Source organism: Octopus bimaculoides, chromosome 26 (assembly GCF_046866305.1).
Source record: "Octopus bimaculoides isolate indiv1 chromosome 26, ASM4686630v1, whole genome shotgun sequence".
Taxonomy (NCBI): Eukaryota; Metazoa; Mollusca; class Cephalopoda; order Octopoda; family Octopodidae; genus Octopus; species Octopus bimaculoides.
The window spans coordinates 23,818,581-23,835,131 of NC_142953.1; the positions used below are offsets into that span (position 1 = coordinate 23,818,581).

The 16,551-nt window shown below is 35.1% G+C and overlaps 1 protein-coding gene across 23 annotated transcripts in view; it reads left to right on the top strand.

Moving 5' to 3' along the window:
* Positions 1 to 16,551, top strand: part of LOC106883622 (calmodulin-binding transcription activator 2) — an 859,097-nt gene that overhangs the window by 481,968 nt on the left and 360,578 nt on the right. For all 23 annotated transcript variants that reach the window (XM_089342578.1, XM_089342567.1, XM_089342583.1 and 20 more), the window contains one exon: positions 16,400 to 16,486. In XM_089342578.1, coding sequence (XP_089198704.1) covers positions 16,423 to 16,486 — 64 coding nt within the window. In that variant the 5' untranslated portion in view covers positions 16,400 to 16,422. The remainder of the gene's footprint in view (positions 1 to 16,399; positions 16,487 to 16,551) is intronic.

Genomic DNA, 16,551 nt, shown 5'->3' on the forward strand with positions numbered 1-16,551 from the left:
GAGAGCAAGAGTTCCACTTGATCCGGATAATGGAACAGCTTGCTTGTGAAATTTAGGTGCAAGTGACTGAACACTCCACAGACAGGCATGCACTTAACAAAGTTCTCAAGGAAATTGAGTGTGACACAGAATGTGACAAGGCTGGCTCCTTTTGAATTACAGGTACAACTCATATTTGCCAGCTGAGTGGACTGGAGCAATGTGAAATAAAGCTTCTTGCTCAAGGACACAGTGTGCCATTGGGAATTGAACTCCTAACCTTAAGATTGTGAGCCAAACTCTCTGAGCACTAAGCTGTGCACCTCCACTTGTAAATGATAGTCTAATATGATACTAGGTTTCATGGTACCATTTGGTCTTTGGATACCCCTAGTGAAGTCTATTTTGTTAAAAGGATTTGAACCAGCATCATGACTCCCTTATTTCCCCTGCACACATTGAATTGTAGATGTTCAGCCTAGGAGTTTAGAAAGTTCTAGACAGTTTCATCTTCTATCTCCCCCATCAAAAAAAAAAAGAAAAAAAGCTCTCCTATGATCATAATGGACAGATGACAGTTTAATAACCTGAATCATATGACAAGGCACAGGTGTGGCTGTGTGGTAAGAAGTTTATTTCCCAACCACATGGTTCCAGATTCAGTTTCACTGTGTGACAACTTGGACAAGTGTCTTCTGCTATAGCCTTGGACAGGCCAAACTTTGTGAATAGATTTGATAGACAGGACTGAAAGCCCATCATATGTGTGTGTGTGTGTGTGTGTGTGTGTCTGTGTTTGTCCTCCACCACTGCTTGACTACTACTGTTGGTTTATGTCCCCATAAACATAACTTAGTTCAGCCAAAAAGACCAACAGAATAAGTACCAGGCTTAAAAATAAGTGCTGGGGTCGATGACCTCAGCTAAAAACTATTCAAGGTTGTGCTGCAACATGGCTGCAGTCTAATGACTGAAACCAGTAAAAGATACTTTGAATAAAGCAGTAGTGCTGATGCTGACAATCTCATTTATGCTATGACCATCTGTTCTGTGTTTTCAAAAAGATAGAGAATTTTAAAAAAACAACTCTCTTAGAATTTCATCTGAGTGGGCAAGGGTCACACAAAATGAAGTGTCTTTCACAATAGCACAATGCACTGTTCAATCTGGGAATTGAAATCACAACCTGATTATTGTGAGCCCAATAGTAGACTGCACACATTTTGAAGAAGAGTGTACTATTTTGATTTTACAGTAGATCGGTTAACAGTGCATATGGCACCAAATGGAGAAAAAAACTGACTCAAACAATTCACTTGGAAATATCTGTTTGCTAAAGAAAATAAAAGCTGAAAGTATGTAACATTTTCTAATCTGGGAAATTGGATATGAAATGTTGTGGAGAAAAATAAAGATGAAATTCTTGAATGTTTTGATGGGTTTTTTTTTTCCATTTTTTTTTTTTACCTTAAAAAGGGGTTTTCTACTTATTTATCACAAACATGTTTTAGTTGAATTGTTCTGAAAATATTGAATATTTTCTTGGAATTGTTGAAGTGAAAAAGATCTCTTTTTTTTCTTGATTCTGACTGTTCAACTGTAAAGTTTACCTTTCACCATTTCCAACAAAGTTGGTTCATACAAAAAAGGGTTTGTGTAACTGTTCCACCAGGAATATTTATTTGTAAGGCTTCCCTAGAAACAAACTTTGAACTAACCAGTTCAGTGTATTAACCACTTCACTAACATGCTCCTCAATATTTTAATGTTACCTTCTGTTATGTTTGCATTGTTTTTGGTTTGTCAAAACAGAGCTTGCCGATGTATTTACGTAGATATCTGATAATTAATTTTCATGTTGGATTTTTAAGTAAAAGAAAGTCTAACACCTGCAGCTGTTTTACTAAGTAAAATTTTGATTCAGCAAAACAACATTATTTTGATAAAGAAAATCAAGAAAACAACAGAAATATTAAAAAAAAAAAAAGAAACTTTTTTATGAACATTTAATTTTCAGTGTTGTCATAAATGACTTTTTTGTTTTATTCTTTTCAATGAAACGATAACGAAGAGCAAAATATTTTGTTCTCATACATAAAGAAACAGAACAGAAGAAAAAAATTTAATAATTCATAATTCTCTTCTATCAATGGAAAATTCACAGGAATCTGATGTATTGATGAAGTCGTTTCTAGTTCATAGAAATTGGGACTTTGCTCTGACTATACAAATAAACAACTCTCAGTGAAAGTTTCCTTTTTATTTCATAGAAGATTTTCATCAGTTTATTTGGAAAGATAAATGTTACGCTTGGTTGCAAACAATTTTGATCGTGTTTATCATAGATAAGACATTATTAAGTTACCTTTTTTTTATCATTTATAAATATTTTTTTTTTCTGGTCAGGAGCACTTTGCTTTATTTCTTCTCTAGTTTACCTCTTTTTTTTTTTATCTTTCTTTTTTATCTTCTTCAATTTTTGGTCAGTCATAGCTATCATTATTGTTGTTGTTATTGTTTTGTCATGACTACTGTCCACTCTAGTCTTGACTGAACGCCAATAAAATCTCCATATTTTATCTCGTCTCTATAAAACATCCGACAATCGTCCTGTCAACTCGTGAACACTATACAACTAAACTACTGAAAGTATTCCTCCTAATGTTATCTCTCTCTTTTATTTTTTAAATATCTTTCTGTATGTATTTATTTAATACTTACTCTAATAACTAAGTGGATTACACTGAGTGAAGACAGCAACTAAAGACTAATTGAATTAATAGTCGTTAGCTCTATTGATCCTATTAGATTGTTTTCAACATTGCTATCACCCATAGCTTGACCAGCACTTTCACTTATGTAAATTTTGGTTCATCCAATTGTTTTTGCTTTTTTATATAATTTAATTTTTTTTTTTCACCTAATCTATTTGCTAGAAAGCCAGAGATGTCTGTGATGATGTAATTATGGGATTAAGTGAGTTAGTACTGTTGATATTTTTCCTCAACACTTTAAGTATTAATTTGAAAGTTATTCATTACAGAGAAAACAACAACCAACAATGTTTTTAGGTGAAGTCTATAATTGTTACAATCATATGTATATATACATGGTTATATAATTTTATGTGTGTGTATATATATATATAACCACTTGTTAATGTGAACAAACTACAAAACTTTTGTACTTGTGTGATTATCTAGTTCCAAAACAAATCCTGCATAATAGATTTTTAAACATTTTTGATTTTTTTTTTATTAAAAATACTTTGTGATCTCTAAGACAAAACCAAAACAGAAAAAAAAAAATTATTTGATTAATTCAAAAGGATTTATTTGAATATTCATGTTAAAGTCTGATATTTTGTAATGAAATCTATTTTATTAGTGAATGTCTGTAATCAGTTTAATGTCAAACTGGACGCTTAAAACGAGACGTAGATAATGTGATTTTTTTTGTGTTCGACTTGCATTATTAATATTGAAAGCAATAATAATCTTTCTCAATTCATTTTTACATATTTCCCCATAGCATTTATAATATTAGGAAAACTGCTTGCTCTATTTGGCAAATAGTTCTTGTGCATAGTGTGTATATATGTATACAGTTATATATCTATGTGCGTGTGTGTGTGCTTCTCTCTTAATTTATAATTGATATTATGAGCTAGCAATATCATGAATTTTTATGTTTCTTTCACAACAAGCCAACTTCAAGGCCTTGTGTTTATGTTATCATTCTTTCCAAATCTATAGAGTATAAAAGTACCTGCACTGAGTAATTCTCAAAAAAACCCTTAGCGACCAGTCTGGTCAAACAGTGGATATCTTAATACATAAATGAACTGTGGGAGTGGGAACAAAATTTAATGTAATGATATTCCATGATTACAGTATGTTGCTATGAATCCAGTTTGGTTTCTGCTATTTATTGTTTAAACAACTGTCTCTATCTTTGCTTTCATTAATGTAATTATCAATTCATTTGAAATACCTGGCCTGAATTACTTTATATTTACCCAAAGGACATGTTCATTATCTGTTGTCTTTTATTTGTTCCAGTCATTAGACTGTGGCCATGCTGGGGCACTACCTTGAAGAACTTATAGTCGAATGAATTGACCCCAGTACCTATTTTTCGACCTGGTACTTATTCTATCGATTTCTTTTGCCACACACACACACACACTAATTTCAGCCATTTATCTTGACTCTATGGGATAAATAGTTGGAATGTTTAATGCCCCAGCATTTAATGTCTGTGAGGAATCCTCTAAAATGCACAGTACAAAGTAACCCACCATCACATTCAAAGCTCTTGCTCATACATTTGCTGGCTCCTTCCTCTGACTCATCTACTTCCACTGCTACTCAAAGGTAGTTGATCTTGTTCCATCTTTACTTAGCCCTGCACCCCTCCCCAACTCAATTATTTCTCCTCTCATCACCTGCACTGTGTCCTCCACCAACCCTAAGCCCTGCATTAATCACTTCACTTAAGTCCTTCTTCAGAAGGTCAGCCTGCTGGAAATCCTTGCCTGCCCATCTTTTTTTAATCCCTGTAACCATCATCCCCTGATAAAAAAAACATAACATTATCAACCCCATTGGCCCATTTCACTGGTCTCAAAGGTTTTGTGAAGGCTATGGATATGACCCCAGTCTTCAGACCAAACCATTGAAAAGAGAAAAAAATAAAATGACTGATGAACCCTACTCTGTTATCACTTTGTTACCCAGCCCCTGCCAATACATCAGGCTTTTCTCAACCACCATGCTTTAGATCACTGCTTCTCAACCAGGGTTTATGTGACCCCTGGTAGCCCATATAAATATTTAGGGATCCATGCAAGCAAAATAGTAAATTGGAGATCCACAATAGTATTTTAGGGGTCCATGGTAAAACTTTGTTTTAGATGTATTCATTGCAAGACAGAGCTAGGTTTCTTTCTCAAACGCTTTACATACTTCAACCTACACAAGTGAATGCATGAAAAACAAAATAGGGATTTCGAAAGGAGTATCTATAGAACTAAATTTTAAACATCAGACTTAAAAATATTAAAAAAATGAAAATTTAAAAAAACAGTACTGAGGTCAATTTATTCCACTAAGAATTCCTCAAGATGATGCCCCAGCATGGCCACAATCTCATGACTGAAACAAGTAAAGAATGAAAGATGACATTTGTTGATTATCTTATCTTTATCCTTGTGAAGACTATTCTTCAAGGAACCACGGAGAGAGAAAGAATGGGAGAGAGGTTGGCAGAATAGAAGAATAGTGGACAACACCAGGGAATGGAGAGGCAGTGGATTACCAGAGACTTCAGCTCTGGTACGCAACTATGTCAGCTGAATGATATTGGCGTCGAGTTTCTGATGACAGTACCATAACAAGCCTCTCAGAAGTTGAGTGTTCAAGCCATCCTTAACCTCTAATAAATTACCGATAAAAATATTTGGGAATCAAGACAGATGTGGTTAAAAGAAAAAGTGAGGTTCCTTTTTATTTAATGGCTCCGTCAATACAATATTATTATTTCCATCGCCATTGCAACGGTAATTTTATCTTAAAGGAAACAACTGCTAATAACACAGACAGCTTCTCTACTTCAACAGTTCATGGCATTTTCACTAACACAGAAAATATTTGATAAGAGATATCAAGCAATGTATTTCCTATCTGATTGTGTTAAATGTGTGTGTGTGCGCGTGTTTGTAAATGTGTGTGTGTGTGTGTGTGTGTGTCTGAGCACATGCACAAAGGTGAAGTGAGTCCATATTCTCATTTTAGATTTCGTGTATTTCACTTCTGAAGTAATATTAAAATCTCAAATCTGAAGTGAGGACTCTGTTGATTCAGTAGAATATTTTATGTTATTCAAGGTGGATTCAGCTTGAAATCACTGAAACTCAGTTGTTATGACTGGATTGAATTCAAGAAAATGGATCAGGAAACATTTTTACAATTGCTGAACTTATTAGAAATAACAGCCAAATCTTCCTGAAATCATTCCTTATCATTTAAGAAAAGAACACAGAGAGTGATAGCTATATAGCTATATACATACATGCATACATTCATTCATGCATGCTTCCATACATATGTATGTACATTCATTCATGCATTGTATACATACATGCATACGTACATTCATTCATTCATGCATGCATGCATACATACATACATACATGACTAAGCAATGACAACATCAGCAACATGAGCAGCTTAGGTTTACAGTCATGTTTCATCTTAGTTGCATTCACTCTCTCTTAGTGTGGTTCCAGTTTTTTTTACCATATCAAAAAAGTTCAATAACTAACATGAGAAAGAGAAATCTCTACATCTATTACGCAGTTCCTTTATGTCTTGTGGCCTAACAGTTCAGCAAATAGAGATCAATAAAAGTACCAACCTAAAATAAGTACTGGGATGGATAGGGTAAAGTCCTTGAAGCCTGTGCCCCAGCATGACTGCAATCCTTTGTATTAACACATCATGTGATTATCAAACATTGTTACACATCACTGGTCACAATGTGCTTTGCATAGTTTTAGTTGTCGAATGACATCAATCTGCAAGAAGGCCAGCATTCCTCCTGATTGGAAAGCTACTCCATCGCAAGGTGACCCTTTTACAGCTGAGTGGACTGGAGCAATATGAAATTGAGCGTTTTGTGCTAAAATACATCACACAGCCAGTCTGGGAATCAAACCCATGATCTTGTGACTGTGACTACAATGCACCCAACCACTTGGCCATGCACCTCCTCACATTAACATGTACAGATGTGTGTGTTTTTAAAACATAATATATATTTCATAGGTGATGGTACACCGCATAGTGGTTAGGCTGTTGTGAGTATAATTCCTGGACCAAGTTGTGCATTGTGTCCTTGAGCAAGACACACCATTTCATGTTGCTTCAGCTGAAAATGTGTCCCAGTCTAGTCCTGGTGCAACCCGTTCCACAGAGCCAAGGAGTAGGCAGGCCTATATATTGTCTATACCTGCCCATGATTACATAGGGACCTAAAGCAGTTAGTGAAAGTGTGGTAGATACTACTAGGTCACACTCACTTGTGAGTGAGAGTTAAGCATATTTAGTGGAATGGAAGGTTGCTTGCACTCCATAAATTAAAAATATCTATTCATTTGTAAACATGTTTACTCTCACAATTTATGTAGAAATATCCAAATTTGCTGAGCAGAGCCATTTTTTAATGACAACATGGAAAACTGTATAGGAAAAAAAAAATATTTGTTTGGGTGGGAAAAGGTTTGAGCAAGAAGAAAAAAGAAAAGAAAATGGTGAAAATTGTGTCTTCAAGGATAAAGTTTATTTTCTCATGGACCTTTGTTTATGTCCAATATTTATGAAATTTGGCTTGGAGGATTTTAGTTTGTTTGCAGTCATTTAGCTTTTTCTTTTTTTTTTTTACTTATGTTTCTTCATCAAAGTCAGAATGAAAAACATATTTTTAAAGAAGCCAAGAGAAAATGAAAAATAACTAAGAGTATACTTTTATTTATATTTAGTATTTTGATAAGTGCTAATGTGCAAAACTCTTGGCCCTTGAGTCACTTTTTTGCTTTTTCTAAATCATCATCATTTAACGTCTGTTTTCCATGCTGGCATGGGTTGGACAAATATTTATTAAAAAAAATATATATATACAAGGTCTGATCAATAAGTATCCAGACTGTTGCCATAGTAATGAAGCTAAGGCATGCAGAGTTAAGCTGCTTGGCAGAGATTAACTTTGAACTCTGCTGTGCATGCGTGCTAAGTTTTAACATTCTAGCTCACTTCTGCTGTTAATAGTAGTGTTTGGAAGGAAGGTGTGTAGCATGTGATAATCGCATGGACCATGACAGAGAAAGTTGTCATGTTGATACCTGCTCAGAGGCCTACACAAAGTTGCAGAAAGTGTATGGGGAGGGGTGTATGAGCCACACACAAGTGTCTGAGTGGTTCAAACGTTTCCAAGATGGCCAAAAAATGTTGATATCGATGAATATTCTGGGAGACCCACAACCAGCAAAACTGAGTAAAACATTGCAGATGTGCATGCGGCCGTGAGGGGAAATTGTCGAATCAGCATCCATGAGTTATCAGAGGATGTGCAGATTAGTTACGGTTCAGTTGAGCCCATTATCACTGAAGATTTGCATACGAGATGCATGTCTGCCAAGTTTGTGCCACAACTGCTTTCAGCTGACCAAGAAGACACTCGGGTTTCAGTTGCACAAGATCTCCTTGATTGTTGTGAGAACGATGAAAACTTTTTGAAAACTTTGCGTAAGCCTCCAAGTAGGTATCACCAAGCTTTTGGCAAAATTTGATGCAGATTCTCTGCTCAACTTTCTCTGTTAATATCAATACGATGATCACACGCTATACACCTTCCTTCCTAGCACTGCTGTAAGCAGCGGAATTGAGCTAGAATGTTAAAACTTAGTGCACATGAATAGCAGAGTTCAAGGTCAGTCTGTGTCAAATGGCTTTACTCTGCATGCTTTAGCTTTGTTACTATGGCAACTATCCTGATACTTATTGATCATACCATGTATACACATGTTTTGAGTCCTATATTTCCTGATTGCATCACCAAAGTTATAACTAAGAGTATAAATTTTTCTACTTTTTGCTTTTTGTTTTCTTCCTGTATTTGTCTTCAAAAGATTGGTTAAACATTGTAACTAATCAACATTTTCTGTTATAAAAATAATACAAAACACTAATTTCTATGACATCTCTGTGTTTTGTGATTAGACTTTAGGAAAAAAAAAAAATTTTTTTTAAATAACTTCTGTTTTTTTTTTTTTTAAATTACAAAATAAAAGTAAAGACAAACTTTACATGAGAAATGGAGAAATGGTCATAAATGATGGTAATCATCATCATCATCATCATTTTTGTGTCTGCATGAGTTAGATGGATCATGTTTTACACTCGACATCTCATCACTTGCTGCACTCCTTTGTTATTTTACTATTCTCAGATTCAGCATCCTATACATACATACATACATACACACACACACACACACACACACATACATACATACATACATACCTGATGCACAAAAGGGATTGAGATGCAGGAAAAGCAGTAAAATATGACAACCGATGCAAACTTTGTGAAGATATCACCCACATCATAAGCTGTTGCCTGAAAATGTCATGGTATTATCTACTGCTGAGACATGATGCTGTAGCTAGGACACTCTATAATGAAATCTGTTGGAAGGATAATCCCAAAGACAAAGAAATAAAAACCCACAATATGGTAGAAGCCACAGCCACTCATAATGAAAAGGAATACTGGTGGAATGTCCCAGTGAAGACCTCAATAAAATGTAAGCACAACAGACCTGATATAATGATTTGGGATAGAGAAGAGAAATTGTGTACAGTTCTGGAAATCAGCTGCCCAGCGGATGTTAACATAAAGCTGAAGATCAGTGGAAAAGAGAATACCTATGATGAACTATTGAGAAATCTGCAGTTACTCTATCCAGATTACAAGTTCAGGTTTATACCTGTAATTATTGGGGCCTTGGGATATGTAACACTCTGCCTAAATACCAATCTTGAGAAATTAGGCTTCTCAAAACCAGAAAGGAGAAAGCTGGTTCAGACTACAGATCCAATCCATCCACTGTAACTGTAAAAATCTGTAAAACTTTCCAGAAGTGTATCATTTAAATATATATGAGCTTGTCTAGAAAGAATCCTATTGTGTGTGTGTGGGGGGGGGGTCCACGTGTCCATGTCCCACCACCACTTGACAACCAGTGTTGATTTATGTTCCCAGTGAAACAGACTGATAAAATAAGTAGCAAGCAGAAGAAAATATGAGTACTGGGGTTGATTAATTTGACTAAAAGTTCTTCAAGTTAATGCCCCAGCTTGGTCATAATCTAATGACTGAAACAAGTAAAAGATGTAAGATGTATATGTGGGAAGGTGAACATATTGAAATATCTACATCAAAACATCATAGGATCAAATTCAAGTTTTCATTTCATTACTGACTTCAAACCTGCTCACAATTAAGTATCCACTTCCCCCATTGTCCGGCTATAAGATATTTAGTGACTTTCACTTGAGAATAATAATTTAGCTCTTCACACTGGAAAAGATATGAAAGCTATCATCTTCAACTAATTGTGAAATCCTCTTAAAAAAGAGGCATCAGGTAACCACAGTTAGTTATTTGATGCTGTCGTATTCCTATAGAGCTTTGTGATTTGATTATTTCGTTGTTGTCAGTATGGCAGCTGTGGCTGGAGGGCACTCAATCAATATTGCACTTTGACACACATACTGAAGCTCTCCATTCAATCTGCATAAGACATTTCACATTACTTCTTTCAGATTAGCTCTATACACCTTGGCTTCTATTATCTTCAAAAGAATATTTATGTTAAACATCTAATTATATGAAACATTTGAAAAGAGCAGCCACAATTGTTGACCGTGTTGAATTATTGAGTTTCTTTTCACTTTGTTAACTCTGGTCTTTCCTCAGCGGAGTATCATTATTTCTCCATAAAATATTGTATTTGGCACCATTTCAGAATACTTGGGGCGAGGGTTAATTGCCTGTTATTGTAACTATTCGTGATCATTGATTTTAACATGTTCAGACTGAATTTGAAAATTGTGTATCATAATTACTTCCCTACATAATGAAACCACACAAACAGACCCTTTTTTTTAGAACTACAACATCGAAATGCTATCAGATATGCCCTCTTTTTTTCTTTTTTTTTTTTTTTTAGCACCTTAGACTATAACATCTTAGGGAATGAAGTCAGTGATAGATTTTGATTAATGAATATAGTCATTTCAATACATAGAAATTTCTAATACTTTTATGGAAGAAACTGAGCATTGTCTCTTCCCCTTCCCCAACCCCTAAACAGCTTCAGGTTTATCTGAAGAATGTAATGGTCCTTGAGATACATTGACTACAATAGCAAACTACATGTGACTCTTTATATCTGATAATGATATAGGCTCTTTCTGAAAATAAAAAAAGTTAATTTAAATTGTATGCATGAATGTTACATCCATTTTATTGTTTTTGTAACAATGTGACATGGAATATAAGTGAGCTGATTCTAAAATCTGTTTTTTTTTTTTTGTGTCATGGCATAGAATGGCTACCCAGGAAACATTACCAACCACACAGTAGTAATCTGTAATAAAACATCATCATCATTCAACATCTATTTTCCATGCTGGCATGGGTTGGATGGTTTGACAAGGCGCTGGCAAGCCAGGGAGCTGCAGCAAGCTCCAGTTGTCTGTTTCAGCATGATTTCTACAGCTGGATGCCCTCCCTAACATCGACCACTTTATAGAGTGTGCTGGGTGCTTTTTATGCAGCACCAGTTCTGTATATGTGGCCCCAGCACAGGTGCTTTTTATGTGGTGCCAGCATGGGTACCTTTTATTGACTAAATAATATAGAAATTATACAAGTGTTTGAGGGGCAAGTAAAATTGAGTCTGACAGATATGTTGTTATTGCCCCATGAGGTAATTCATAGAAGCAGAACCAACTTCAGTTTTTGGTAAAGCAGATTGAAGGAGGATAGTATTTTGAATAATAAAACTTTGTTTCAAAACACAAGAACAGGAATGAACTCATTGGAGAAAATATGAAAAATCAAAGTGAGAAATCCTTTGTGAATTAAGAGGAAATCAAAATGCTAAATTATGTGATGAGGTTGGACATAAAACCAACAGATTATATTAGAGAGGAAGTATGTTAGAGATGACATGTTTAGAATATAACAAACAGAGGTAATATGAATGGATATGATAAGAATAAAAAGTTGAAGTTTATAACGGTCTGTGCCTGTGTATCTGTCTGTTTGCAAATATATTTACTGATGAGATGAACATAAATTGTAGGTAGTGTTATGAGAGCATTTACTAAATATATTATTAATGGAGCAAAGGAGTAATTAAGATACTATTGTAATTAATCAAAGTGATATTAAGGGATAGGTGTGACACTTAATCCTGCCCCCAAGGTAGAACCAAAATGAAGGTCAACACATAGATAGAAGCTGTGTGTATCTTGTACACAGCCACTGTATCAAATTGAATCAATCATTAGACTAGTGACATATATTAAATTATTGCTGGTTGGCAAGTCAGTGTTTGATTTAATAGCAACCACAAACAACTGGTGTCATTAGAGCGGCACTTCTTTGTGTGCAAAGAGCGATAGAATTAATCATTGGCAGCCTGTATGGAAGTGTAATTTGTATTAATCAGTAAGTCTTCTGTTGTCAGCCATTACAGGGATAAATTTGACAGAGCTGACAAGAGAAAATAGAGAGAAATTGAAACTAATAAACAGACACACATGTAATTTGGTTTTGTTATATTAGATTGAGGAAGTCGATGCTATATTTTTCAATGCATCCTCTTCAAGAACCAAGGAAAGTATTTAGAAAATGTAATGTGTGTTTTTTAATTAATTAGCTAAGAACAGTTAATTCTGATTGTTATGGAATTTTCAGTTGTAATCACAAATTGAAGAAGTTTCAAAAAACTATTTTATGTTGTCTTTGACTTATGCTTCAAGTTCTTTAAAATCTACCAAAGTTGATTTAAATGGTAAACTCAGAACTCTATATTTGAGATGCTTAACAACAAGGGCTCTTAATTTCTATTTCCTCAGGATTTAGTCATCCCATTGTGTTCTTAAATCTGCCTCTCATTATCACAGTTGAACTGGAAAAGAAACCTCAATCCATACAGAAATTTGTATCTCAATCACTTGTTAAAATAGTCAATAGGATGCTTTACAGGTTGTGAAAGGTATAATACAAGTCTACCTTGTTATAAAACTGGTATCTTTCAAAACAATAATGTTAAAGTGTGATATATTGGTTTCAAATTTTGGCACAAGGCCAGCGATTTTGGGGGAAGGAATAAGTCAATTACATCAACCCTTGTACTTGACTGGTATTTATGTTATCTACCCTGAAAGGATGAAAGGCAAAGGTGATCCCCACGAAATTTAAACTCAGAATGTAAAGATGGACGAAATGCAAGCATTTTGCCTGGTCTCCTAACAGTTCTGCCAACTTGTCACTTTAAAAACTGGAATCTATTAACATGTTATAAACAAGGGGATAGAAGAAGGGAATTTATCTTTGATCCACTAAGACAAAGCAACAACTAAAAGAAGAATATCAACTCTTTTGGGTTGTCAGGGTTTACAAATTTTTATTTCAACGTAGGAGCTCTCAGTACAAGCTACAAAATTAATATTGTAGTATCATTAGTTTATTATTGGTGGGTTTTGTGCATCTTGCTTGGCGACATGTGACTCAGCTTGATGATCATGTGATGAAAATTATTTAACATGGCTCCCTTTACTTTTTCAAACTGTTCTTTCTTTATGCTATGTTTTGTGTGCAACCACAGCTTGACTTTAATTACTCAGGTGATGAAGGCCAGAGATACAGTGGAGAAATATGTAAGACTATTGCTTTACTTTCATCTATATTTTGCTGTGGGATGATGTTCACCCCTTTTACAGCAGAATTTAAATATATCCACTCAAAATTTCATCACTGTTAACTGTGGGAGAAAGGTTTTAGATACCATCCTGTCTTTTTTTGAAATGTATCAAGTTTACTGAGACAGTGTAACTTGCAGAAAATAACAATTCTGTCTTTTGGGAGATATTTAACATCATTAGTGGAATAACCATGAAATTTAATTTTGCAGTTAAAAGCTTAATGTCCAGCATTATAAATACAATCTGTTTCTTATCTTCCACTTATTTCAGTCATTAGACCGTGGCCATGCTGGGGCACTGTCTTAAGGAATTCTTTGTCAAAGGAATGGACCATAGTATGAATGAGTCAAATGGACCCTAGTATGAATTTGTCAAGGGAATGAACCCAAGTACTTATTTTTTTTTTTTTAAAGCCTGGTACTTATTGTATCAGACTCTTTTGGTTGAATCACTAAGTTTTGGAAATGTAAACATGCCAACACAGGTTGTCAAGCAGTGGTGATTGTGGTGGTGGGGATAAACACAGACACAAAGATACACACACACAAAACGGGCTTCTTACTTTTTCCATCTATCAAATCCATTCACAAGGCTTTGGTTTGTCCCAGGCTGTAGTAGAAGCACTTTCCCAAGGTACCACACGACGGGACTGAACCCAGAACCATTTGGTTGAGAAGCAAGCTTCTTATCACACAGCCTTGCCTGCACCTATCATAGTTGAGCATTTTATCAGAGATTGACTAATTGACTGATGCTAGCATAAGTCATCACTCACTCCACTTCAACACTCTAGTGACTATGTTATAAGTGAAGTAGTTTAGTTTTTTCTACACACTATTAACCTAATCTCTTGTGTTTGTTTTCAAAAAAATAAATCCAAACTTTGAAGTTAATCGTGTGGAAAAACCCAAACAACTCTATTTTAAAAGTTGATTAACATTTTAGGAAATGGTTAACATGTTTGAAAGATCTTCTACATTAGATATTTACATTTTATTTATTTAAAACGGTTTTTTTTCTTTCTGCCCATTAAATGGTAGGGAATTGGCTGAAAATATTCCGAAAAGTGAAGAACTGTTGATTTACTGCTGAATGCTTTTCTTAAAACGATATAAATATATATATATAGACACACACACACACACAGACACATACGCACGTACATATATACATACACAGGCACATATATACATCGTTAAATCATCGTACTGTCTCTTCATTTTCTTTTGCTTACTCTTATTATTGTTATTGTTCAAATCTATATCTCTGTATAAAGAGTGTGTATACACACACAGATGCACATACTTATATTATCCAACCCATATACCCAGCATTGGAAGCAGATGCAAAATGATGATATACATACATACTATGCTGATGATATATGTATGATGATGATTATATATATATATATATATATATATATATATATATATATATATACAATGATACATATATATATATATATATATATATATATATATATATACACGATGATATATATATATATATATATATACACGATGATATATATATATATATATATATATATATATATATATATATATATATATATATATATTTATATATATATATATAAGATGTATGACGCATGCGTACGAACAACCATGCTACATGGCAGTGAAACATGGGCTGTAACTGCTGAGGACATACGTAAGCTCGCAAGGAATGAAGCCAGTATGCTCCGTTGGATGTGTAATGTCAATGTGAATACCCGTCAGAGTGTAAGTATCTTGAGAGAAAAGCTGAACATTAGAAGCATCAGTTGTGGCGTGCAAGAGAGACGATTGCGCTGGTATGGACATGTGGTGAGAATGGAGGAGGATAGCTGCGTGAAAAAGTGCCACACCCTAACAGTTGAGGGAACCCGTGGAAGAGGTAGGCCCAGGAAGACCTGGGCTGAGGTGGTGAGGCAAGACCTTCGTACATTGGGCCTCACCGAGGCGATGACTACGGACCGAGACCTTTGGAAATGGGCTGTGCGTGAGAAGACCCGGCAAGCCAAGTAAGATCGTTGCCAGTGCCCCTGGACTGGTTCTTGTGCGGGTGGCACATGAGATGCACCATTTTGAGCGTGGCCGTTGCCAGTACCGCCTGACTGGCTCCTGTAGGATTTTCGAGCGAGATCGTTGCCAGTGCCCCTGGACTGGCTTGTGCGGGTGGCACATAAAAGACACCATTTCGAGCGTGGCCGTTTTCGTGCGGGTGACACGTAAAAGCACCCACTACACTCTCTGAGTGGTTGGCGTTAGGAAGGGCATCCAGCTGTAGAAACTCTGCCAAATCAGACTGGAGCCTGGTGTTGCCATCCGGTTTCACCAGTCCTCAGTCAAATCGTCCAACCCATGCTAGCATGGAAAGCGGACGTTAAACGATGATGATGATGATGAAGATGATGATGATTTTTGTGTGTGTTTTGATAGAGAATGTTATGTGTGTTAGATATAATTTTTTATCATTGGACTATACTGTTTGTAAATAGCTATAGTTTATTGAGGATATAAAGCATGTGTGTGCACACACACACATGCAGTGGGATAATGTTTCATAAGCACATATGTTGGCTTCTAATAAATGTTTTCTTTACTGTTGCCTTTAAAGATCTTTGATCTTGGATTAAATTCTTAATTTATTTGCGAATTTATGTAGGTATATCACACACACACTAACACACATATATATGCGCACACACACGTGCACATGCATGTGTACACACATACACATACTTGTGTGCACACGTGCACATGCATGCACACACACACACGTAAACCATTTATAAATATATTTCAATTCTCACTTTGTATTTTTTATTAAGTTTCTGGAAATTTCTTTTAATTTCAGGTCCATCATGTAGTCACTTGTAAATGAACTTTGACCCAGCAGAGATGGAAGGGTCATCTGTATCAAACAAGTCACAAAATAATCAAGGTAAGTTAATTAATTCACTAATCAATTTCCTTATTTTCAAACTGTCTTTCTTAAAAAGTTCTTGA